This window comes from Pholcus phalangioides, unplaced genomic scaffold, assembly GCF_987345545.1.
Source record: "Pholcus phalangioides strain wild (caught in Gottingen) unplaced genomic scaffold, Ppha-v1.0 ptg000004l_1, whole genome shotgun sequence".
Classification (NCBI taxonomy): Eukaryota; Metazoa; Arthropoda; class Arachnida; order Araneae; family Pholcidae; genus Pholcus; species Pholcus phalangioides.
This window is the reverse complement of record NW_028301597.1, coordinates 29,827,326-29,853,235: the sequence shown is the minus strand read 5'-3', so window position 1 is coordinate 29,853,235 and position 25,910 is coordinate 29,827,326. Positions and strand designations below refer to the sequence as shown.

General features: G+C 38.5%; 1 protein-coding gene and 1 non-coding gene across 3 annotated transcripts; one reads left to right on the top strand and one right to left on the bottom strand.

Moving 5' to 3' along the window:
• Positions 1-1,100: 1,100 nt before the first annotated feature.
• LOC149087066 (sulfhydryl oxidase 2-like) lies at positions 1,101-24,794 on the top strand. 2 transcript variants are annotated; one of them, XM_089231295.1, is made up of 11 exons: positions 1,101-1,619; positions 3,917-4,017; positions 7,579-7,730; positions 11,000-11,096; positions 11,262-11,416; positions 13,709-13,825; positions 14,173-14,311; positions 17,097-17,213; positions 17,395-17,542; positions 21,532-21,917; positions 24,366-24,794. In XM_089231295.1, the coding sequence occupies exons 1-11, from the start codon at positions 1,340-1,342 to the stop codon at positions 24,417-24,419; spliced, it is 1,746 nt and encodes a 581-aa protein (XP_089087421.1). In that variant the 5' UTR covers positions 1,101-1,339; the 3' UTR covers positions 24,420-24,794. The 2 variants fall into 2 exon arrangements, with proteins under 2 accessions (XP_089087421.1, XP_089087420.1); XM_089231294.1 differs by having other exon boundaries at positions 1,292-1,619; positions 11,003-11,096.
• On the bottom strand, positions 13,066-13,137 carry TRNAA-AGC (transfer RNA alanine (anticodon AGC)). Its single transcript has one exon. It is a non-coding gene; the product is annotated as a tRNA-Ala (tRNA).
• Positions 24,795-25,910: the final 1,116 nt, after the last annotated feature.

Below are 25,910 nucleotides of genomic sequence, written 5' to 3'. Positions count from 1 at the left end.
GGCCAACAGGAAAAACTCCCACATTTCTATATCAGTTTAAAATTTTTTAAAACAATTTCTTGTTGACTGCTTCCTTTTATTTTTCTCTTTCAGTGTTTTCTTTGGAAGGGGTTTGACCAGGGGTTCTTAACGTTTTATACTTCACGGGTAATTTGTGCCACTAAGATCAAGTCCACGACCAATAAAATGGAGAAAAATAAAGGCCCCAGACCCCTTTACAAAATAATATCCTGTGTATAGCGATGCAAAAGCAATGAGTTACGAGCATTCATACTTTTTGGGATGTTATACTGTATTCGAGGATTTTTATGAGCAGACGTTTCGTCCACTACTGCGGTGGACATCATCGGTCCAGGTGAGGGCAATCAAGGTTATTGTGACGTGTCGAGGACATCGGTAGCCAACGGTCTTCCGAGGAAAGTTTGCTGAGTTGCTATTACGTAGTGGAACCCCGACTAGCACCAATCGAGGTCTAAGTTCTAAGGTCTTTCGAGGAGGTCGTTTCGTCTTTTTCCCTTACCTTCACCCGCAGTATTTGACGAAACGCGTGCTGATAAAAATCCCCGAGCATGGCATAATGGCCCGAAAAGTATGGATACTAACTCTCTGGTCCGGCGCAAGGGACACCAGTCCCGCTTTCCCCCTTTTATTTGCGGCCCTGGCAACAGGGTAAAGAGAAAGAACTAGGGTGGGAAGGGGGTGCCCTTACCGGGTTGCAAAATTTAAAATGTCAATAAGCAAACTAAAATTTTCTCTTGTTATCAAAAAACAAATTTTATTATACAACCATAATTTTTCACGGGGTTGGGAATGAAAAAGTTTTAGTTATGAGTGGGGGAGAGCATGAGGATTTTGGGGATGCTTTGGTGGGGCACATGGCCTAAAAAAGTTGGGAACCACTGCTCTAGTGGCCATTTATGACCAATATCAAAGCCCAGCTCAGGCGACGGCCTAGCTGCTGAGAAACACTGAATGAAAAACTAAACGATAAGTGCACAGATATGGACCCGTGAGAAAAATAACACCTTCTCTTTCATTTCTCACGATAATTGATTTTTACGATTTTTTCATCATTATCTGCCTCAATAGCCGCGACTAATTTATTTTCTGGATTGATTATACGATGCGTGTCGTATAGATCCGATATTCCTCGAACATATAAGATTATCTTCTATTTAACACGATACGATATAATTATACCGGACATAGCTTTTTTTTTTATCTGCACATTGTATTTCTTTTATCTAGAGATTTAACAAAAAACGATTAGTAAACGACAGGTGTTTCCTCACGATGCAAAAACACCACCACTGTTTCTGATTGAGCGTAGTTGTCATTGATGCGCCGGTGCTGCGGGATGTCTCGAGGAAATATCTCACCTTCAGCTGCTCTCCAGCTGATGTTGCTGGTAGCTGCGGCGGTTCTCCATCTAGCAACCCGGACTGAATCTGCGTCTCTGTACGAAATCGACGACCCTCTGTGGGAGCTGGACCCGAGTAACTTCGAGAGGATCGTCTACGGCAAGAACACCGCTTGGATAATCGAGTTCTACAGCTCTTGGTGCGGACACTGCATTCGTTTCGCTCCCGAATGGAAACGTTTCGCCAGAGACGTCGAGAGTAAGAAATTCGAAATTTTTATATTGATTTTTGAAATTTGTTAATTCTTTCCTCATTGTTCTTTGTGTTGAGAGACGGTGAAACAAAATCTATTAGTCGCTCACTGACATGTGCCTTCGTTTTCCAGTTCACTCACTAACCTGGTTCTCCGCTCTGTTTGTCATTCCCATACTTAACACTTCTTACATCACTCTCTTGGTCACTCCCATGAGAGAGGGAGAGAGAGAGAGAGATATATTTAAAATCGACTATGGAGAGAAAGAGTACTACTGCAAATCACAATGTGTTGAAATGTAATTATGAAAAGTCGTAATTATCATGATACACGACAATTTATAAGTCCGAAAAACAATCTTAATTCTTAATTTCAAAAATTCCTCTAATCCTCGTCGAAAATGAGAGGAAAAACGAGACATTTTACAAACAAATTGGAACGGCCAAAATTACGGGAATGTCCCGTAAAATAAGTCACACACAGGCACCCTATATAAACAAGTTTCTGGCCCGCGTGTAGCAAAAATAGTACATAGCTGTCCCAGGACTTAAAGGCTGTGTATCCGCGCTCTAAATCACTCTTTTGGTCACTCCCATGCTTCCACAGTGTTCTAACTGTGGCTCTGGACGCCACTGATTCTAGCTATGGTCCAGCTTGCTCCATCATACTAAATACAGTCGGCCACCCGTATTCGCGGGTTTTTTTCCCTTCATGGAAATTTTTTTTGCAACACTCAGAAATCATCATTGATGTGTTTTGTTTGCAAAACTTGAGTTGTGCATGTTTAGAATGGCTCGCTAATGGCATTATTGTCATCACTAGAGCCGTGGCAACTCCCAAGGGAGAAACGGTCACCTCGGGTTGGATTAACCCCTTTGGCCACAATGTGCGCTGAAGGACACAGCCAATTCTACAGAGACAACTGAAGAGACATTGTCACGTTAGCCAAACAAGTGGGTGGAGAATGGTTCAATGATATAGATATAGAAGTCGAACAGCTAATTAATAGCAGTTTAGAGGCATTGATCGAAAAGCAATTAATGCAGTTGACTGCTCCTGAAACTGAAGCGGTACCAGATGAAGAAGATCAAGTTGAAAAAGTAGAAGACAAGTTCACCATGAGTAACATTGCGGAAGGGCTTCGCACGCTCAAATCAGCAATAGATTGTTTTCATGGGATAGATCCCTCTATGGTACGCTCTTCACATGTAGAAAAATTGGTAGAGGAAGCCTTGTCATCATATCCCAACATACTTGATGATATGAAGAAGAAACGGCCTATAGAAATCACAATGTTCTTTCAGGAAACATCGCCAACAATTTCTGCACCCTCTTTTACATTCCCTTATACCTCTGCGTTACCCTGCTCTTCTCATGCTGTTCAATAAACGAGATATACAAGAAAAAACTATGGTTTCGGTTATTCGCGGATTTCCCGTATTCGCGGTCACCCCTGGAACGTAACCCCCGCGAATACGGGGGGGGGGGGCGACTGTATAAAGGAAAGTCCGAAAACCACAACGTCCATCTTGAGAATACCATTATTCCAGGGCTGGACGAATCGCAAAAGAAATCTAGGAACCAGAAAAAAATTTTGGTGCAAAAAAAAATTTTACCCGGAGAAAAAGGTCCAAAATGATGCTTCTTTTGACTCTTTGAGAACACAATGACCCTCTTTCATATGTTCACAGGTATGCTGCTATAAATTACGAACATTTTGTACTGCTCGCAGTCTGCAATTCAGTAACTACACAAAGAAAAATTCTAGGTATCAATACCAATTTTTTAATCACTATGGCAACCTGGTGCCTGGGATTAATTATTCGCTTAGAAACATTAATATGCCGCCGCTCACTGGAAGTGGGTCACCCAGGGCCTGCTAAAGGACATAGTGAGCACCAATCAGTTTGTCATGGGGGAGTCACTTCTACCTAGCTGGAAATACCAAAATATTTAATCCATTACTACTTACCAACTTACCATCACAACCCACGAGCGACGATTGTCCAATTTTGAGCTTTCATGCTCACGCGGACAACTGCACGCGACTGGTTTATCGCTTAGAGAAAAACTTCCAATCGCGGGAAACGAAGCAATTTTGCAAATTGTATTGGATTCTTGTCATATGGAAACCGTGATACAGCCCTCTCCCCCCACCCCGTCCCTTTACAGACAACCCTCACATACGGTCACTAATCGTTTACGGCCAAATAATAATTTCCCGTTTGTATAATAGAAGTATGCTTTTCAAACCATTGTTTTAAATCAGTTTATTTATTTGTTGCCTTCTTTTTATATACAGACTGGAAGAATGTGATCGAAGTAGGCGTGGTAAATTGTGCTGATTCAGTGAATACACGACTGTGCAGAAAATACGGTGTAAGCGGCTATCCAACAATAAAGGTAAAACAATTTTTTTGTAACTTTTGGCTCGTCAAAATCGTAATCTAGGTTCCAGACCAATTCCTCAGGATCTGAGCAATGTTGCAACTAGGGAGGGGGAGGAGGTAGGTTGGTTAGTGATAGCAACTCTCAAAAACTGAGTTTCGAAAGTGACGGTCTTATGCGCGAGGAACTGAATCATCCTTTTAACTGTTTCTTCCACATTACACGGGGGCAGTGCCACCTTAACGCGTAGGCCTAACGGGGCACGGCCTGGAGAACATCAAGAGAAGAAGGGCCCTCACAGAAATGAGAACCGGTTGAATTTTTCGAGAATTTGCCTAGTAGGGACTTGACCTGGAAGCTCATAATACTCTTAACCCTTTAAGCGGTTTTTAAAATTTTCCTGATCCGCATTATAACTACCACATTTGAAATTACTACACCTGCACAAATTGCCGCTTATTTTCAAGATATTATATTTTTCCCCGATTGTGCGAGCTTATAACTGTTTCCCCCCCCCCTCCTCCTCCAACAATAAAATTTTCCACGCATCACTTTTATTTCCCTCACTATTATACAAAAACACCTGCCATGACGTGTGTGACTTTCTAGGAAGAGAAATACTTTTTTTTTTTTGGAAAGAAAATCTTTTTTTTTTGTGTTATTTATACTGAGAGCCTGTATTTCTTTACAGTGCTGGAATAAAAAGGGGGAAATATTCCCACTATATATATTTTTTTTTTCCCCCTTTTTTTTTTTTTTTTTCTCTCGCTCCTTCTCTTATTCAACCATGAACAAGTGCTGACTCCATCCACTAGCAGTTGATTGATTAGCGTGGTATGGAAAATATGATTTACTGTAGAAAAACGTCAACGCGTTTTTAAAAGCCAACGTATTTCGGGGGGTGACTAAAATAAAGCAGATTAGGTTTGACGAGATATCTCGGGATTGCCGCTGAAAGGGCTAAGACAGCCCTGCAGGGAGCCAAAACGTGTGCTTTTCCAGGCAGATCAGGTTTCCGATTACGTCCCCGGAGACAAGCATATTCTCTTGTAAAAACTCATTATTCTTGTAAATTGTCATTCTCTATGAAAAACTCTTTTTTCGTGTTGTGCCGCCATAGTCTCCCAAAATGTGTTCAGACTCTAATTTAGTAATAAAAATTATAAAATTTTAAGCGCCAATCTCCCGTTTAAAAACATCGCTTTTACGATAGTAAAAATATAATTTTTAACTGTGTGTGTGAAACACGCAATTAAATACAACACATGCACGTCGCATTCTGGCACATGTCAATTCGTTCCTCAGAGGTATATTTATAAGGTGCATGTGCGGTTTAGTTGGAGAGATGTCACAGTGACTGTTGGTGTCTTTCGCGCTGTTTTGCAATTAACGGACAGATATAATTCCAGAACTAATGGGAATTCAAAAATAATGAAAGAATTGCACCTATGTAAGTTCAGAATTACTGAAAGAAATAATTGCAGATGTGAGGAAAATTTAGGATTAATGAAACAAATAAATTTAGGAAGGGCAATTTAGGTTTAAAGAAATAATTCCAGGAAGGCAAATTTAGGATTAGTGAAGAAAATAATTCCAGTATGGAAAATTTTGGATTAATGAAAGAAGTAATTCCAGAATTGATATAAATACAGAATAAATGAAAGAAATAATTCAAGTACTTTAGTAAATTCAAAATTAACGAAAGAAATAATTCCAGAAACTGTGTAAATTCAGAATTAATGAGAGAAATAATTTCAGCACCTATGTAAATTCACGGCTCTGTGTGAGAGGAAATAGAAGCAATTTTGAATTGATTTATATATGTATGTATATATCTATATCTATTTTAAATTACATTCTGATTTTGTTTCTGCACAAAGCTATTTGCTTTCAAAATCCATTTTGGTTGTTTTTTATAAAGCACACTATACACTCTAGTTGCCTTAGGCGCTATTTGTGCACACACACACACACACACACACACACACACACACACACACACACACACACACACACACACACACACACACACACACACACACACACACACACACACACACAGGGCGTCCACAATTGAAAGACCCTATTTCAAAGTAGCCTACAGGCGAAACCAGTCATCAGAAAATTGTGAAATTAGTTGCACATGTTGCCACCAGAGGGCGTTTAACTTTGAATACCTGTAGTAAACATGTAAATTTATGCCGCACAGCATCTGTTATAAAACGTAGAGACATTCACAGAGATCTTGTTTCTTAATGTGTTTGTTGCTCACAATGACGATTTTACGAGATCGCGCTTTCTTGGTTAAATTCTTTTACCAAAACAGCAATTCCGCACTAACTGATTTACGGAAATATCGGACTTGGAAGAGGATTCGAAAAAGTCCAATGAATGTTAAAAACCTTCGGACTATGATAACGAAATTTCAAACCACAGAATCGTTAGCTGTTCGTCCTGGAAGAGGAAGAAACCCTGTTTCTATAGACGCAGTACAGGAGGTTTCGCTTCAGGTGGAAGAGGACTGTTCGATCACCGGGAAGTGATATGCATTGCTGTTACAGAACGAAATTGTTGCCGCTCTGCAAGCATGCCTTGCAGACAAAATCTTTATGCAAGACGGAGCTCCTCCACACATTGCAGTGTGTTAAGAATGTTCTTAAAACATATTTTACAGAAAAACGTATCATCAGCCGGCATTTCCCTAATCTATGGCCTCCCTCGATCCCCGGACCTTAATCCATGCGATTTTTGGCTTTGGAGGTATTTGAAACGTCTGGTAAGTCGCGACAATCCAAGAACTTTACCTGACCTTAAAGGCAGCATTTCACGCCCCGTGCTGAACATTTCCCCCGCGCACACTTCGATCAGTTGTGAAACATGTCATCTTGCGATTTCACACGGTATCTTGAAATGATGGCCGTCACGTGGAACATTTTTTGTTGCAGTAACAATTGTAAAAGTGTTTAACAATTGTTTAAATTGTAAACGTTTGCCTAAATGTGTCATTTCTTAATAAACCGCCCTCTGGTAGCGAAATGTGCAAATAATCCCCCCCCCCCAAAACAAATTCACATTACTTCATGAAGTCCTCCACAGAATTTCACAATATCTTGATGACTGGTTTCACCTGTAGGGTACTTTAAAATAGGGTCTTTTAATTATGGACGTCCTGTATATATAGAAAAATGTAGATTATGTTGCAGAATTAATTAATTTCTGCCGAAACTCACTTTTTTTATAATTATTGATTTCATTGGTACAATGAAACGTTGTGATCGGGCATTCATTTAGGCTTTCGGGTTCAAACGCTCTCAGAAACGTTCTGTTTTAAGCCAATGTCAAGGTGTTCCCCCGATGAGAGCCCTAGACATTGGCTTCGATTAATTTTCCTTTTGAATTGTTCGATTAATTTCAATTTCCATATAATCATTCCATCAATTCCATCTTCTCATGATCAATTTTATTTTCAATTTTTCATTTATAAACAATGAATTTTTTACTATATTTATATACATTTGATATTTATATTTAGTCTATGTTATATTTCTAAGACTTTTTTTTTTTTTCTGCTAACAGTTATTTCCTAGTCAAGTCAATTACAGAGACGTAGGTGAAGAAATTCAAGGGGGCCGTCAGTTGCCACACATTAGGCACACTATCACCGAATTCCTCCAAACAAATAAAAACAGAACTGTACCTTCTCACTGGCCTAATTTGAAAGAAATTAAGTAAGTACCCCATTCAGTTTCAGTTACACTTCGGCTGATTTCTTCGATTCAGTTATTATTATTCTTAATTTCTTTTTTTGCCTGTGTGCAGGGCCGCAACTAGAGGGAAGCAGGCGGGTCTCGTGCTTCGGGCGCTGGACCAGAGTGGGGGAGGGTGCAAATTTCATTCCGAAACCTGTCCTTGAACATTTTTTTTTTTTTTTTTTTCCCAACCGAGCACAACTCAGGTCTATCGCTATAGGCAATTTACTACCTAGCGAGTTGTGCCGGAATTGTAAGGGTGTGTACCTAACAGTCCGAGTGCGTATCTGGTGTTGTGTATGATTTTTCAGTGCTGCCATCTATATATATCTCAGAAGTGAAGTGAGTGATGTGTAGTGACTGATATTTGTACTGTTTGTAGAACTGCTGCTGTCTGTGGCGAGACTTTTTAACGGGGAGATCGGCTCGCATTTGCGCCTCGAAGTTGGGAACCACAGACAAGGGGGCGTAAAAATGCCCGCTTGCTTGCCCCGGGTGACCAAGCATTTAGTTGCGGCCCTGCCTGTGTGTTTGCCATTTGTGGCCATTTCAACCTTGGCCCCCACATCCTGTAGCGGGGCCCCTAGGCTGGGATCTTTTGCGGGCCCCTCGGTCAGACTTTTAACGGGCCCCTTCTGCAGTTAATTTATAGCGTGAAAAAGCAGAAAAATGATGATAATCGTCCCAGGCCCCAGGGCTACAGCCCTGTCAGCTCCCCCCCCCCCCTATGTGAGGGCAATGATTTCAACCCATATCAAACTAATGAAACTCTGTGTCATTTAGTAGCGTTCTTCAGTATAGACGTGAATGTGAGACGGTCTCTCATTCAAAAAGTCTCTCCGTAAAAGTTTAAAGATGATAAATTCAAGTATTTATCATTTTTACTTCAGAATGTGAAACAGAGATGGCAGCACCAGCAGGATCAAAAAACGAGCACAACTTTAACAACATAATGCGTTAAGGCCATGCAACATATATACATTTATATAGGCATACGCAGAATTTTCTCGAGGGGGAATTTTCAGATTTTTTCTGAGGGGGGGGGGATTTAACGTTTTTTCCTGCAAAATAACACTATAATCTTGGCTCGGGGGGGGGCAGCGCCGTCTTAACGCATGGGCCCACCCGGGCACGGCCCGGGGGCCTCGAGAGAAAAGGGGCCTCACAAAAGTTAGATCTGGTTGACATTTTCTAGAATTTACCAGTAGGGCCTCGAAAAAACCACTTGGCCCGGGGGCCCCTGATGCTCTTAAGACGGCCCTGGGGGGGGTTTAGAATCAGGGCCGTCTTAAGAGTATCATGGGCCCCGGCGGGCCAAGTGGTTTTTCGGAGGACCCTACCTGATAAATCCTGGAAAATTTCAACCGCATCTCATTTTTGAGGCCATTCTTCTCGAAGATCCCCGGGCCCATGCGTTAAGACGTTTATCTTTCTCCCTACGCCTGTATATTATACATATATATATACATATATATATATATTGCATATTATAATACTATTAACCTTTAGATGCGCGGCTTTTTTCCCCCGTTATGTTAAAAGGTATCGGACAAAAATGACCCGGCTTATGCATATTAGGCGCATATGCGGAACCTGTGGCCCTTGGAATTAACTGAAGCGGCCCGCGACCTAATTATGCAAAAATGAACTAAGCGACACATTTACAGATCACTTGAGTGACTAGCAACATATTAAGTGACCTCTGTAGCACAGTTCCGGAGCACTCGCGCAATAAATTTCCAGGTCACTTGTGACTTGCGACAAATTGAATGACCTCGTGTGGCATAGTTCCAGAGCACTTAAGCGGCCCACGGTGCAGTTCCACATCGCTCAAGTGACCCGCAACACAGTCCCAGATCACTCACGTGACCCACCGCACAGTTCCAGAGCACCTAAGTGACTGTTACACATCAATCACGTCACCCGCGGCACGTTTTCAAGCCAATAAAGTAGCCCGCACGCTCCTAAAGAGTGAGCATCCTTGATTTAAGGCCGAGATTACACTATAAAAGTTTGATAAAAGTCCTTTTATAAAACTTGAAAAATCTAACCAATACATTGGTTACATTCTAGAAGATGCAACCGACGTCCTTATTGGCTGCATTTTTCAAGTTTTATAAAAGGACTTTTACCACACTTTTATAGTGTATAATCCCGGCCTTAGGCATATATGCTCAACCCTTGCCCGCAGACCAAATGTGGTCCAAGATCTCAAACCTAATTTTGCAAAAATTAACCGAGATATACTCAATTGAAAATGAGTTGCGGGTCACTCAAGTGATCAGTAAATGTGCCGCGCGTCCCGTAAGTGACTTGCCATGCAGTTCCACATCACGTAAAGTGACCCGTGGATATGATCTGAAAAATGTGCCGTGGGTCAGGGCCATCTTAAGAGCATCATGGGCGCTCGGGCCGAGTGGTTTTTCCGAGGCCCTACCTGGTAAATCCTAGAAAAGTTTTACCAGATCTCATTTTGTGAGGCCCTTTTTCTCTTCAGGCCCCCGGGCCGTGCCCAGGTGGGTTCATGCGTTAAGACGGCACTGGTTGGAACTCCAAACCCCTCCCCCCCCTTTGCGTACGCTAATGCCATGCACAACATACACCACGTTCCGATATGTACAGATTCGTTAAAAATTTCGCAGAGGAAGTCGTACGAGGTCATGGAGGAAAAAATAATGTATTCTTTCCTCCATGGTACGAGGTACATTTTATGGTTGGATAGTAGTATTGTTCTTCAACTGCCGGCCGACCTGCGAAACATTTCGTCCAACGAATGTAGCCGCTACACAATTTTAGACACGATAAATAAATGAAATACCGTCTGTGTACTGCTTATGCATTCGGGGTTTGTTGACCGGGTCTGAGCATCCCCCGACACAAGCATCCACAGTTTCGAAACACCTCTGATGCCCCCTCCCCCCCCGATAATTTTCTCTACAGGTTCCGTGTCTGGTGACGGTGGCCCTGGAATCAACCTAATCCTGAGGGACCACAAACATATTGTTTTTAACATAAACGAAATATTACTTGGATAATAATGCAGTTATTATTAACTCTATATAACTGAAGCAGTAAGCGGAATAAGTGCAACTATTTTTTCAGAAAATCTTCGGATCTTCATTCCTAACCCCCCTTTAGGTATTTTGCTATTTTTTTTTTTTTTCCATTTATTTTTAGTGCCTTTTGCCTGCCTATTTTGACCATTTTAGTGCCTAAACTTCCAGGCTGTAGTAATAACTCTCTTACAGTAGTACCAGTTTGACAGATTTTTGGAAAGAAGTTCAACCCGAAGCCAAATCGGCATACATTATCATCGAAAATAGAAGATCGTATCTAGGAAGAGAAGTATGTTTGTTTTTCTATACCTGGCGTTTTTTTCGATGTTTCTGGAGACACTTTTTTTATTTACTTAAATTTAAATGAATAGCAATAACTTCACGATATCTTTATCACCTTACCTAGCGAAACAAAACAAAAAATGTTTGAAGCATTCTTTTACTACAATGATAGGTCATCTTGGATCTGTCGATAAAAAGAAATATCATTGTCCGTAGAACGCTGAACACGAACCGTCAATTATTAGCTGAGCTCGTTCCCAACTATTCTAATACATCTCTCGTTTTCATCAGAGTGGACAAAAATAACCAGAAGGAGGTTCTGTATACGTAAGTATAGTTGAATCTTCCGGGCTGTAATAATAACTTTCCTTTAAATTTATAGTTTTCCTTTACTATTACTTTATTTTAGTTTTAGTACATTAAACTTCGTTTTCAGTTTTTCTTTAGAAATCTTGATAATGCAAATAAATTTTATCCAATTGCTTGATATGCCTGCCCCCTTCGCCGCGGGATACTCAAATCGATCTTGAATAGTCAGGAGACTAAGAGACTCTTCGACTGAACGACTCGAGTTGCCCGTTCTTCTTCACATAGTGCCATTAGAAAAATCTCTATTGATCATTGATCATTTTTGTCGCACCACGGTCATTTTCTGCACACGAGGGCTAATTAGACCGGGACCTACAATTTATTGCCGATTCCGAACGGCAGGCTTGTTTTTTATACTCGTCGAGGGGTTGGTGCGCTAACCCCTCGATGGGGGACTCCCTGCGGTAGCAATTTTTGCTGCGGTCAAGTCGCCGTTTTTTGTTGTACCCCTGTGTCAGGAAAATTTTCTGACAAGGACGAACTGGGTATCGAACTCGCGACACCTCTAAACATCCGTTGGTACTTTAGGCGAGCATCTTATCGACCGGGCTACCGCGCCCCAGAAAAATCTCTAAACCCAGGAGACAGGAAAAATGACGTTTTTTTGTCCACAATCATCTTATGATCACAAGATACGTGAAAGTATTGCGTAGTGAGAAGATAGATGGAGATTTATTACAGTTAAAACCCTGACCCAGGGCCGCAACTAGAGGGGGCTCCGGGCGGCAAAATTTAGGGGGAGGGCAGTTTTAGGTTGGGACAAAGACACCATTATAAAATTATCGAATTTTAAAGATGTGGGAGCGGCACAATATTGTTTGCCCTGGCGGCAAAACTCCTAGTTACGGCCCTGACCTGACCCTTTTTTATTGTATATGTGCGATAAATAGGTTATTATACATAATCACCGGTTAGTTGACCGGTAATATGGATATTTATCAATCGTCTTGGCAAATTTTATAAATTTATCCCATTTAACGGCGATACTGAAACGTCGTTGATAAATTTGACAAATATTGTACTTGAAATTTATGGCCTCATCTGTGATTATGCATAATACCATAGTGTAATTGGTGAATTTGATATTTCTGAAAAAAATTCCAAATGAGTGTAGTATGTGTGATGAATATATGGTTGGATCCCGATATAATGATAACAAATTTTACTATCGTACTACGATACAATGATACATGTATGAATTATCATGTTTAACAGAGACGCGACGATTGGGTATTATACATAATCGGCGGTAAAAGTGATAATTTTTTTAGTATTTATCAAATTTACCAACGACGTGGATACTATGCATAATACAAATACAATACAAATACGCAATTACAATCGCCGGTGAAAGTGAAAAATTTAGGGAAATTTGTTAAACTAACCAAAATGCGCTCCCATTATGTACAACTGGTCAGTATATATATTAACCGGATTTATCACATGTTCCGTAACATATATAAAAGGCATGAGAAGACATCGCAACAGAAGAATGATGAACGTTCAGCCAATTAAAAATTAACACAAGATATACAGAAGACTGGATGTTGTGAAGATATTTATTATTTGAGATGTTAATTTTTTAAGGAAGGAAAAAAACTCATCTCTGCCTCTACCGGGAGTCGAACCCGGGTCCCTCGATTGCTGGACGAGTGCTCTGACCACTAAGCTACAGAGGAGATAGAGATTTTCCTTCGCTAGAGCGAAGGAGCACTCGTCCGGCAATCGAGGGACCCGGGTTCGACTCCCGGTAGAGGCAGAGATGAGTTTTTTCCTTCCTTAAAAAAAAAAAAAAAAAAAAAAAATTAACATCTCAAATAATAAATATCTTCACAACATCCAGTCTTCTGTATATCTTGTATTAACAAGTGGAGAGCGACATTCATGTCATAAAAATTAACAGTTGCGCACATGAAGAAACGTGAGAGCGGGTGACCATTTTATAAGTGAAAGAACGCCTTAAAAACATAAAGAAATGTTTTGGAATCACGATGCTGGAGTAGCAAGGGCACTAGTACTCACAAGTCTCCAATACTCACATCCTCGTCTGAGTGGTGCTATAAAATTGTATGTGACTGGGCCCCTGGATACAGAGTCTTTTAGTATCAAGGCACCATCAGTATCTCGGTGTGAGAGAGGAGGGCTTAATATAGTGCACTCACATCGCGTTTTCCAATAACGTGATCAGCATAAGTTAGAAGCAAATATGTTCATCCATTGAAGTGAATAATTTTCAATTTTTGGTCTTAGATCACCCAACAACGCAAATAGTACGAAGGTACGGGACAGCATATTTGAAATAGTTACCGGAAAGGAACGAGTTAAGAAACCGACTGGAGTAACAACACCAGATCCAACCACTGACACGTAAGCATTGATTTGCATTCATTACGTTATTCATTAATTAATGAATCTCAATTTTATGCATATAATTGTGTGAATGAATGACAAGAGAAGAAAAGAATACTTATACATACCTAGAACATTTAGAACACTTAACCTAGAATACATTTCTAGACCTTGAATTTTCGTATTATTAATTATTTTCTTTTCTCAAAACAGTCCAGCATAATTGCAGTTTGATTTTTGCTTTTCAAAAATAATTTGTTGAGTATTATGGCAGTGTTAAATTAAAAATTTCATAAACGATGTGATTAATAAGCTTGTTCACATATTTATATTTGTGAAATCACGAAACTTATTTTAATGTTTAGGGTCTCTCACAACCATATATTCATGGTGGACATAGAGAATGCTATACGATACGCATTGTTCCAAGAAGTGTCTGCTCATGAACTGATCAGTGGTGAAAAATTATCTGCTTTAAAGTCATTCATCGCAGCAATTAAAAAGGTATAGTTTCTAAATATTATTCATAATTATGATATAGAAAGCATTATTTATACAGGGTGGGAAAAAAGTCCGTAGAAACTTTAAAAATGAATACAACCGGAAAAAAAACCTGAATATAAAAGCGGTTTGCAGGGTTAGCATCGCTAGGTTACAGGAATTTTTTTAAGACAGGAAAAAAACTCAAAAAACAGCCGAGTGGTGGCGCTGGTACGAGCGACTTTGGTGGAAATATGCAAATGAGACGGTTATAAGAATTTGCGCGCTCCTAATTCGCAATCAGTTCACCGTTATAAACCGTGTATGTGGACCTGCTGCACTCTGCCGTTGCTGGATTTGTGACTCGCCTGCAATATGCTATCCCCTGTGGTGGTGGTGATCACGTGGAACACATACTGCTGTAATAAACGATTTGGAAGCATTCTGTTCGTTATTTGCGTATCTTTCCTTTGACTTCTGTACGTCAGCACCACCTATCGATTGTTTTTTGAGGTTTTTTCCTGTCTTAAAAAAATTCCCGTTACTTAACCCTGCAAACTGTTTTTTATTTCGGTTATTTTTCCAGTTTTTCTAAATTTTTAAAGTTTATATGGATTTTTTGCCCACCTTGTACATTTTTTTTTACTAGGTATTTTTCAAAAAGAAAAAAAGATATAAAATTTATGATAGAAATAAAAATTGTGATAAATTCTTGACAGTGCGGAAGTTTAAAATCTGGTGACGTAACGCTAGAACGTTGCCAATTATTGCAAACATTGAGCGCTTGTCTTCGTTCCTAAGGTGTTCTTCTGTAAGGTGGAGCTACTGTTGAATCCCGTTATAACGAACTCCAAGAGACAGGAGAAATCACTTCATTATAAAGGAATTCCAGATTTTTGCATTGTTCATACGTAAACTTATAGTTTAGTACTCAGATGTGTCACTCATGTTGCAAGGGGTTGTATAGTTATTAAAATATAAAAATTAACTTTGTAAACGTGTCACCCTGTCCTTAAAAACCTAATTAGAAAGTTGTTGCCCTGTCTCTTTTGATGCGAACAAAAAAAAAATCCACATTTTCTAATGCAATACTCACTGAGATATTCCAATTCAAGAAACGGAGGAAATTTGGGGGGAAAAACAGCGTTAAATGTGGATAAAACGGTATTTTCGCATTTTGAGCTGTTCCCCCCCCCCCCACTCCCTTTTCGAATGTTTCGGTGAGTATTGCAATTGGAAAGGTGAATTTTTTTTCGTTGGCGACAGGGGAGTCAGGGCAACAACTTTCTAATTGGGATTTGGAGCACACGGAGATTGCATAAAAGTTTATTTTTTATTTTAATGCCTATGCAGCCCCTTGCAATAGGAATGACTTATTTGAGTACTACACGCTATTTGGAAAGTAACTGGAAGTATCCCTGTAGGATCAACGGTTCGCCAGCAAAATGCCATATCTCCTGCTTGCAAATACCCTGTATGAGAAACAGTCCTCTCATTTCAAAACAGTTTAATAGCGTGTGGGTCGAAAAATAACAGACAGACAGACAGAATTTAATTTTTCTCGTCGCTGCCTGGCAACTTACAGACTGCACATGCTAGCTATGAAGGGGGTTATAGACAAGTTTGTGCTTGTAAGTTAATAGAAAAAAACAAAAAGCATACGGGTCGAAAAATAAATATGGTAATATTTATATTTCAAATAATTTACTGTTCTTAAAAAAACAAATGTCCTGTAAATTCGTAAATAGTCTAAATATTTATTAGAGTTCAAAAAATTAGTATATTTAAATGTGGCATGTGAAAAAGTTATTATTTTAAGAGGAAAATTCTTTTCAAAGTAGAGAAAAAAAATTAGTTTAAAATTTTGTCGATAGAGGACGCGGCACAAAATACAATCCCAGGAAATATGCAAATTACAGTCATAAAAACGCATGGGGTGCGATTAACAGCTCATTTTTATTTTCCTGCTATTGGTAGTTACATAGGGTTTTCATAGTAATGTTGACATTGGTGAATGCGTGTTATAAAGAATTGGAAATACAAATACAACGTCACAACAGGCAAAATGCCCAACGAGGTTCCTGAGAAAACGACTCTGCGACTCAGGTATATTGGTTAGCTCACTTGCCTAGTATGCAAGAGAACCCTGGTTCGATTCCCGGAGGAGACAAATATCTTTTCTTTCCAGATATTAGTTTCGGCGTAACTTCCCAGAGAAAATTCACTTTCTCAGTACTATTGGCGAAGTTGTTTTTGAATTTGCGAAGCCGTGAATTGCCGTCTCAAGGTTCACGAAAGTTTCAGACAGAAGAGATTGAAGAAAGTTTCGGATCCGTTCATTCCTGCCGGACTTTCGTGCAGTGCTTTCTATCGACAAGAATTTGAACGAATTTCTTTTTCTCTATCAAAAAAAAATACCCCTTCTTGAGGATAACTTTTCCACGTAGCAATTCCTTCAATTTTCATTAATTTTTAAACTATTTACGAATTTATGGGCCACCCTGCAGTTGCTGAAAATTTTTGGGTCCAACTGATGCGACTACGCGAAATTCAAGTATTAGAAGTCCAAAAAAGTTAAAAGCTACACATAAAGTAGGAAAAAAAAGTTGAAAAAAAAAATTGGTGACTCCAAACTTGCTACCAGATTGATCTCGGGAATGCAAAGTGATCATCAAAAATTTTAGTTATCCATTTTTTTATGCTAAAGAAATATTCGATCTCTGTGTGCTATGATTGATCCTCACTCCATTCCAGCTCAGTATAGTTAAACTGGATACTTGTTTTTACTATTAATTACTTTTATTTGCAGTTTTTTCCTGGAACACCAAATGTGAAATCATATTTGACAAAACTCAATGAATGGATCAGTAATCATAGAGGCAATATCACTGGAGCTAGATTTGCACAGAAATTGGATCAACTAACGGTAAATGAGTAATATTTGCCACTTTTTGTGTGTGTGTGTAACGAAGCACAGAAAATAAGATAGTTGTTAAAGATTTACCGAAACAAACTATATTCTATCTTTATGCAATGATGCTTTCAATGTCAGATACGATTAATTTATCATTTTACTTAAAATATAAATATTTTCTCGTGGTTTTCAGACTGAAAGTGATTACTTACCACCAATGCGTCCATTTGTCGGATGTAAAGGGAGTACATCAAAGTATCGAGGGTATCCATGTTCATTATGGACTTTATTCCATACATTGACTGTCGAAGCATACGAAGACTACGAAAAAAATGGAATGCGTAAATACTTTGTGAATTTTTCAATGCTTAAAGTGATGCTAATGTTTTCTTGCGTTTATTTAATTACCCGACCAGCAATTTTCCCTCATGTATCAACCTACATAAAAATTAGTAAAACAAATAGGGATTTTCTTCTGCTAGGGCAGTCTGGAATACCAATCCAGTAATTATTTTTGACTTTGATATTCCCTGAACATAAATTTCATTAGTACAGGTCACCATTGATTCACAAATCAGATGGGGACAAACTTTTTTGTTTGTTAAGTCAAGATAAATCATTGAATCAGGGTAGAAATCAACACACACATACATGGATTGTATGAGTCGACTGTGAGGAAGCCAGACACTCTGAGAATTTTATTAGCTTGATGTTCTTTTTGCGCAGGGTGATTATTTAATTGCCCTTGCCGCATTTTACTGGAGCATCGTTGACTACAGTCATATTTCCAATTAGAAAAAAGTATCGAAATAACGTGTTGAACTCATACGTCATTCATGTTGTTATCAAAATATAAAAATTAATTATTTAATACGGACACCCTATCCTCAAAAACCCAAGCAGAAAGTTATTGCCCTGAGGCCAACAAAAAAATTCCATGTTTCCAAGTGCAATATCCGCAGAGATATTTAAAAATTCAAAAATTTGAGAAAATGATGGAAATGAACGGCATAAATGAAGAAAAGAAGCGTTTTCCGTTAGTTTATACTGTGTTCTTTCTCTACTTTTCTTCGATTTTTGAATTCAAATATCTCTGCGAATATTGCATTTTGAAACGGAATTTTTTTTTTTTTTTTGGCCTTGGGAGAGGCAGGGCAACAACTTTCAATTGGATTTTTGAGAACAGGGTGTCCGTATAAAAAGTTAATTTCTATATTTTGATAACCATACAACCTCTTGCAACATGAATGATGTATCTACACTTTATCTGGATACTTTTCTAATTGGTAGTAAGCAGGGCCGTAACTAGGAGTTTCGCCGCCTGGGGTAAAACATAATTCAGCCGCCTGGGGCAAACATTATTTTGCCGTCCCACAATTTTAAAATTTAATATTTTCATAACGGTGTTCTTTGTTCCCACCTAAAATTGCCGCCCCTAAATTTTGCCGTTCGGGGCAGTTTATCCCCCCCCCCCACCGCCTCTCTAGTTCCGGTCCTGGTAGTATGCCTCTAGGGTGAACGCTTCGCCAGTAAAATGCGGCAAGGGGAATTTTGGAATCACCCTGTATATTATAAAAGACATTTCTTTCTCTCATTTTCTCGAGTTCCGGAAATATTGAGAAGTACTATAAGGTAACATTGTATTAAATACAAATACAACACCACAACAGGCAAAATGCCCAACGAGGTAGCTGAGAAAAAGTTGTTCATAACAAATATGGATGTCATATACTTCCCAAAATCACAGCAACCTTAATAAAAGGGGAATTACAAAAACTAGAAACAACAACAGATAAACAGATTATCATGTATAAAAATATACATGATAAAATATTATACAATGCCCATAAAGAATAATTATGGTTGTCTTATTCTAAGTATGGATAGTTTCTCGATTTTACCCAACATGCTTATCGTATTTCTCTTCAAACGAGTAAATTGTAAACCGTAACCTTCGGGGGTAAGCTATTCCATTTATTAACAACCCTATTAGAAAAAAATTCCCTTCGACACCATAACCTAGAGTTGTCCCTCACAATCGATACTGGTGTCCCCCCTGTAAAAGCAGCCGATTGACGGTGAAACAATAATTCATGGTCCATCATATCCATCCCGTTAAAAATTTTGAACACTTCGATCATGTCTTCCCGACACCTGCGAGGAAAAGACTCTGGTCAAAACGTATCGAATAAATCAGATTATTTGCCCATTTTAAACGCTCGAATTGAACTGGTATTACCAAGGGAAAATATTTAAAAGAATCGGTTTAAAGATCACAGAATAGAGACTAAAAATTTAAGTCTCGCTACAAAACTGAAAAGCCGCCACTCAGTCTTCTAGAACAGCATTCTTTAATGTTTTTACAGCTGCGGACCGGTGGAAGCTGCTAAATAATTTCGTGGATTGGAGAAAATGGGAGCAATGCGGACCGGCAGAAAAAAAATTAGAGAAATAATATGTGGACTGACAAAAAGTAAATTAATAGGAAAAATAGTATGTTGGTCCGTAAAAAAATAAATAAATAGGAAGAATAATTTGAGAACTGTGTGTTGAATCAGGAATGAATAGGAGAAATTATTTGCAGGCCGCAAAAAATAAATATATAGAAGAAATAATTATCGAACCGGCAAAATATACGTGATTAGGGCAAAAATTTTGCGGACAATTAAAAAAATAAATGGGAGAAATAATGTATACATAGAAGAAATAATTTGAGGACCGACGAAAAATGGATAAATAGGGGATAGATAGATAGAACCGCTCACAACCCTGGACTGATGCAAAGCACCTTACTTCCGTTACCTCAAAAGAGGCAGAGTTGTGTCGGAAAAGTTAGCAAAGATTTATAGTGGTGGCTCCCCTTGCCCCGTGCTCGCAAGTTTCGAATCACTCGCGCCGTTCTCTCCATGAAGACAGCCATCAACTCGATGCAACGTACAAGCCATTTGACAAAAATGGGTGACTGAATCCAATGACTAGGGAGAAAAATTACACGTGAGCCCAGTGGCACATAAGGGCCGGAGACCACAGCTGGGATTTCGAAAGAAATGTGGAAAAGACTTGTGGGCAAGAAAGAAGAAAAAGAAGCCGGCATGTTGAAGTGGGAGAGATTTGAGAATGGTCTAAATACACAATGTATACAAATTACATATATACAGCGCCTCGACTGTGACGGGAAACGAAGAAACAAAGCCTCCGTCTACAGTGCTGAGCAGTTTTGTTTGCTTTTCCTTTTACAGAATATGCAATATATACACACACAGCCTGCACTGCGACGGGAATAACCAAACAGAGCCTCCGTTGACAGTGCTGGGCATTCACATTTGAATTACATGCATACATTATTTACTTAACAAAAATTTCCCTTTTTTATACTATTGGGAATGAACATAAACATTACTATGAAAGTAGTATTGGGTAAAAATATCACCATGAGCTCATACAAATATTCAAAGTTACAAAATTACTATCATACTATAAAAGTGCGGCGGGAACAATCAAACACAGTCCCCGTTCACAGTGCTGGGTGGCAGCGATTTCATTTGAATTACCCACATATATTTACATAATATATTTATATAATATATACGCTATTTACATAATATAAATTTCCCTTTTTATATAATTGTTGATACACATAAACATTACTATGTGCGTCACATATATTCTAAACAAATGTCATAATGAGCTCATACAAATATTCAAGGTCACAAACCACCCCATCATACTATTAAAGTGTATATACAAAAACATTCATAAATTATACAAGGTGTATTACTTAAATATTATGGTTTAGGAGCCCAAGTGCACCCCTCTAAATTGAATCTGCATCGATAAATAGGAGAAATGGTTTGCGGACTGGCAAAATGAAAAACAAAATAAGAGAAATAATTTGCGGTCCCGCAAAAAATAAATTAATAGAAGTAATAGTGCGGACGTCAAAAAAGGACTAAACAATTTGTTTACTTGCAAAAAATAAACGAATGGGAGAAATAATTTGTGGACCGATAAAAAATAAATACTGTTAATAGGAAAAGCATTTTGTGAACCAGAAAAAGAATATCATACAGAAATAATTCGCAGATTCGCTGACCTCTATAAGACAAAAATAAACTCTAATATACAGACAGTATAGAGTAAACTAAATCTAAAATTAGAGCGGGGCTATATATGAATTGACAGAAATGTTTTGCGGACCGGCAGGAAATTTTCGCGGACTAGCAGTTGAAAACACTGTTCTGGAATGTTCCCTAAATAAATGTAAATAAATTTATATAGCATTACTTCGAGTTTTTGAACAAATGCATGTGTTTTATCTCCGCTTTTGCAGTGATAAAAGATTCTCCTCAAAGGATCTTGCATGACATCAGAGGCTACGTCAAGCACTTTTTCTCTTGTCGGTACTGCTCGGAGCATTTCCAGAAAATGTCGGCAAACCTCACTGCGGAAACACCCTATGCAAGTGATACCGTGATATGGCTGTGGCAAGCTCACAACAAAGTGAACAAGAGGCTTTCGGGCGATGTGACAGAAGATCCCAAGAACAAGAAAATCCAATTCCCTTCGGAAGACGCTTGCAAGAGGTGCAGAATGGGTGCAAATGTTGCATCGACTGATATTCTTTGGGAAAAGAGCACAGTGCTCAGATATTTGCGTTATTTCTACAAAAGAAATCGCATTGAAATCACCAACAAAGCATATTACACAGAGGATGAGGTAAGTAGTTGGTAACCAACCTATATGTGGTTTCTCAGCATGGGGAACTTAGTAATGCCATTTAATAACTCTCATAGAGTGCACGCCGCTTAATGTGATCAGATTGGGACGTGAGGGGGGGGGGGGGGTTCTGCAGCAATAACAGATTGATCCTATTGATATTATATAATATACATCGGAAAAAAAAAAACACCTCAATTGTAAGTATGATGACCATATGTCCCGTTTAGTCAAACGGGACAACTAAGTTTTTCTTTTCACATAGGTTTCAAAATATTAAGTCGTGAAATTTTCCCCAATTGTTTTGAAATAGGATTCTTGTCCATCTTTATGATAATTTTTTTTTTTTAAATTCAGAAATTATAATAAGTCAGAACATAACTTTCTAATGCATAAATTTTTCAATCTGCGAGGGGCCAAACATGCCGTATATCTGTCCCGTATTGTTTTCTTTCAATTTTGAACAACGCTTAGTTGAATTTTTGAAATCAAGATTTTTTTAAAGTATTTTCATAAACAAAAATTATGATAATTATGACTTTAATTATCATTGTCAAATATATATATATATACGGTATTTGTCTCACATATTTTCAAACATATACTTTTTTTTTGTTTGGTGCATTGCATTTTGACTTACAGTACCAATCATTTTCGATGATTGGCTATTTTTCAGCAATTTTAGCGATAGTAGGCAACTTTACTTGCCTTTGAATTTTTTGTTCTGGTTGTAAATAGCAACTGTACTTGACTTTCACAATTTTTTGGCTGCAAAATAGCAACTTTACTGACCTCTGACAATTTTTTCGACTGTAACTGGCAACTTTATTTGCCTCGATAACCGTTTTGGTGATATCCCGTATTTTTATGAAACAAATATGGTCAATCTAGGTATTCATCGTGTTGTGTGTATTGATACTTTGAAACAGATGGAACCCCTTGTCGGAGCGTATTTGACCTGCGCGCAGAAGGTTCTACACCACTGGTTGAATGTGTATTTCGAATTGCGATACATAATAAAAAGCATGTTCCAAAGATTATGAATATCTTCTGTCCAAGGACTGTAAAAGGGGTCAATTGAAGGAAACTGTCCATGAAATGAAGAAAAACATATACATGGATCATAGTGACTGTTAAGCCCGAATTAGGACATAGTGAACTGAGTACGTAAATTTTTGTTGAAATAGGAGGAGGGGGTAAACGCCTTTATACATAGTTTTGCAGATTGATAACGGTAACTTATGGAGAAAAAAAACGAGCCTGGTTCAACCTTATCTTCAGAATATGCAAAAGGAAAAAACATTTTCGACGAAAAAAAAAATGATAACATAAAACGAAGTCCCGATAACTACAAACGAATTTTTTCCCATGTTATGATATTGTTCCATTCCGTACTTTGCGAAAGTGATAACAATAACATAATTCGTGATTTTAACAAGTGGCATCTACTGTAGTAATAAGCCACAATGGAAATTTCGCATTTGTCACTGAAATTGTGACAACAGAAGTTTTTTTGCTTTTGCTCACACTTCGTATCCGCTTTACTGCTAATTGCGATACACTCGATGTTTTAACGTTTAATCCAGTGTTCTTAAACTTTTTTTCACATGCGAACCAGTAAAATTAAGTGAAAAATTTCGCCGACCAGCAGAAATTACAATGATTAGGCGGAAAAAATAACAGGGGAATAATTTACTTTAACCTCCTATTTATTGTATTTCAAACTGCTATTATTGTATGCCCGTACTGAGTTGGCCTCTGACCTTGAAGCGCTAAGGAAGGGTTCATTTTCCAAGGAGGGGAAACGGGGGGGGGGGAAAGGGAATAAAAAAACTCGCTATAATAGCGCAAAAGACGCGAACGGAAAATATAATATTATTATCATATAAATTATCATATCATTCGACCTTTTTACCGAAAGAAGATGAATGGAATCGCCCATCGGGACGTTTCATCACGTAGCCAGAGGCCAACTCAGCGTGGATGTACAATATACATGCGGGAAAAATCATTAAGCGGAATTTCCTGCTGCCACCTGTCGAATAGAAAGTAAACCATCCATTATAATTTTTCAAGTAAAATTGGCAGTTAATTTCAAACCGGTTTGCAGCCTAAAAATTAACAACAAATAGTATGACACGTATGATACTATATTGTTCACTTTGCGTCGCACATCGATGTAAAAGTTTATGCCCCGAAGTACCGGTTACCATATTTTTATGTTTGCCCCCGTAGCAATACTTTCTGTATTACTATTTCACCTCACATCGATTCCACCTCAGCATAACACCTCAAAGGGTTGGGGGGGGGGGGGTTTGTCTAGATTGGGGATTTTTGCTTAATGATAAATCATTAAGGTGACTTTCTCGTGAGTAGAATTATGTTTTACGTGTGTTTTAACAGAAAAGATCCTCATTGTCTCCTAACAAATGATTATTTTCATTTCAGATTCAAGAACTTCGCCAGTCTCTATTCCATTCGCTCAGCGGCTACTTATTTTAAGATATGCAAATAGATTATAGGTGCGTGAACATGTATATAAATTATACCTCGTATAAATTGTATGGTCTTAATTAACTAACTTGTTTTTATCTCCTTATAAAAAACATTATGAGCATTTTTTTAAGCATGTAAAAAAAAAAAACACCTTTGCAATGAATTTTTTTATGCTCAAGCATATATAGGCCAATTATATAAAAATTGATTCCTACGTGTAAATTAAAATACTAGTATATGCAAATACTCACTGACTGTTGCTTGAACAAGAAGTTGTTTTAATTTTTAATACTGTTGATTACTTTACTTTTAATGCACACTGTATTATGGGTATAGACTTATACACACAATGTTCGTATAAATAAAATGAAAACAAGATTATTTTCTATGAAAAATGTATTCATTTTTGATTGCTTGTCGTTTCATTCACTTATACATATGTATATCGTACAGATCGTATGCATACAATATTTGACAAAAATTTGTGATGTGAAGAAAAAATTCTAAAACAGAATTTGTGATATTTTCAGCGAGAATGGGATAGGTCACACATGATCAACCCATGGACAGCGGGCCAAGTACGACCCTCAAAGTCACCTGATGTGGCCCGCGACCTCAAACTTAATTTTGTAAAAATGAACGGAGTGGCACATAAACAAATCATTTGAGCGACGACCCGCTGTACAGTTCCACTCCACTTGAGTAGCCGGTGCACACACAGTTCTAGAGTTTTTGAGTGGCACGCGGTGCATTCACTGATCCCATAAGTGATCTGTGGATCACAAGTGGAACGTTGCACATTCCAGATCACACAAGTGACCCGCAGCACATTTACATATCACTTGAGTAACGTGCGGCACATAATTGGCCCGCGGTGCATTTATAGATCACTCAAGTTATATGCGACACATTTACAAATCACCCGAATGGACCGCGGCACATTTAAAAATCACCCGTATGGACTGCGGCACATTTATAGATCATATCAATGACCTGCTGCACATTTACAGATCATATCAATGACCTGCTGCACATTTACAGATCATATTACATTTATAGATAATTTAAATGACCCGCGTCACACACATGTAAAGATCACTCTAGTGGACCACGGCAAATTTATAGATGACAAATAAATGACCTTCGGCGCTGTTGCAGATCACTAATTGAGTGGCGCGAAACGTGTTTTCAAATCAGCGAAGTGGCCCGCACTCTTCTAAAAATTGAGCAACCCTTGGGGGCCATTGGGGGCCGCTTTTGTGTATTTCCATTCTAGGGAGGAACTGCTGCCATCTGTTGTCGTAACTAAACATATCCAGTTTCGAGTTCGCTTCTCTAACAATAGATGGTAGCCAAAGCTTCGTGGTCGGATTTGTGATGGCAAAAATATCCATCTCATTAGATTTTTTTTTTTTTTTTTTCCAATCAGACCTCACAGTTTGATTGCCCAATCACAGCTATTTGACTCGGTCACGGATCCTAAATCCACTTTTAGTA

Excerpts from the sequence above, each read along its gene's own strand:
- LOC149087066 (XM_089231295.1), top strand. The coding sequence starts at position 1,340 with ATGCGCCGGTGCTGCGGGATGTCTCGAGGAAATATCTCACCTTCAGCT. Across the intron at positions 13,826-14,172 it reads CCAGATCCAACCACTGACAC|GGTCTCTCACAACCATATAT; the intron begins GTAAGCATTGAT and ends TTTAATGTTTAG. Across the intron at positions 14,312-17,096 it reads TCATCGCAGCAATTAAAAAG|TTTTTTCCTGGAACACCAAA; the intron begins GTATAGTTTCTA and ends TTTTATTTGCAG.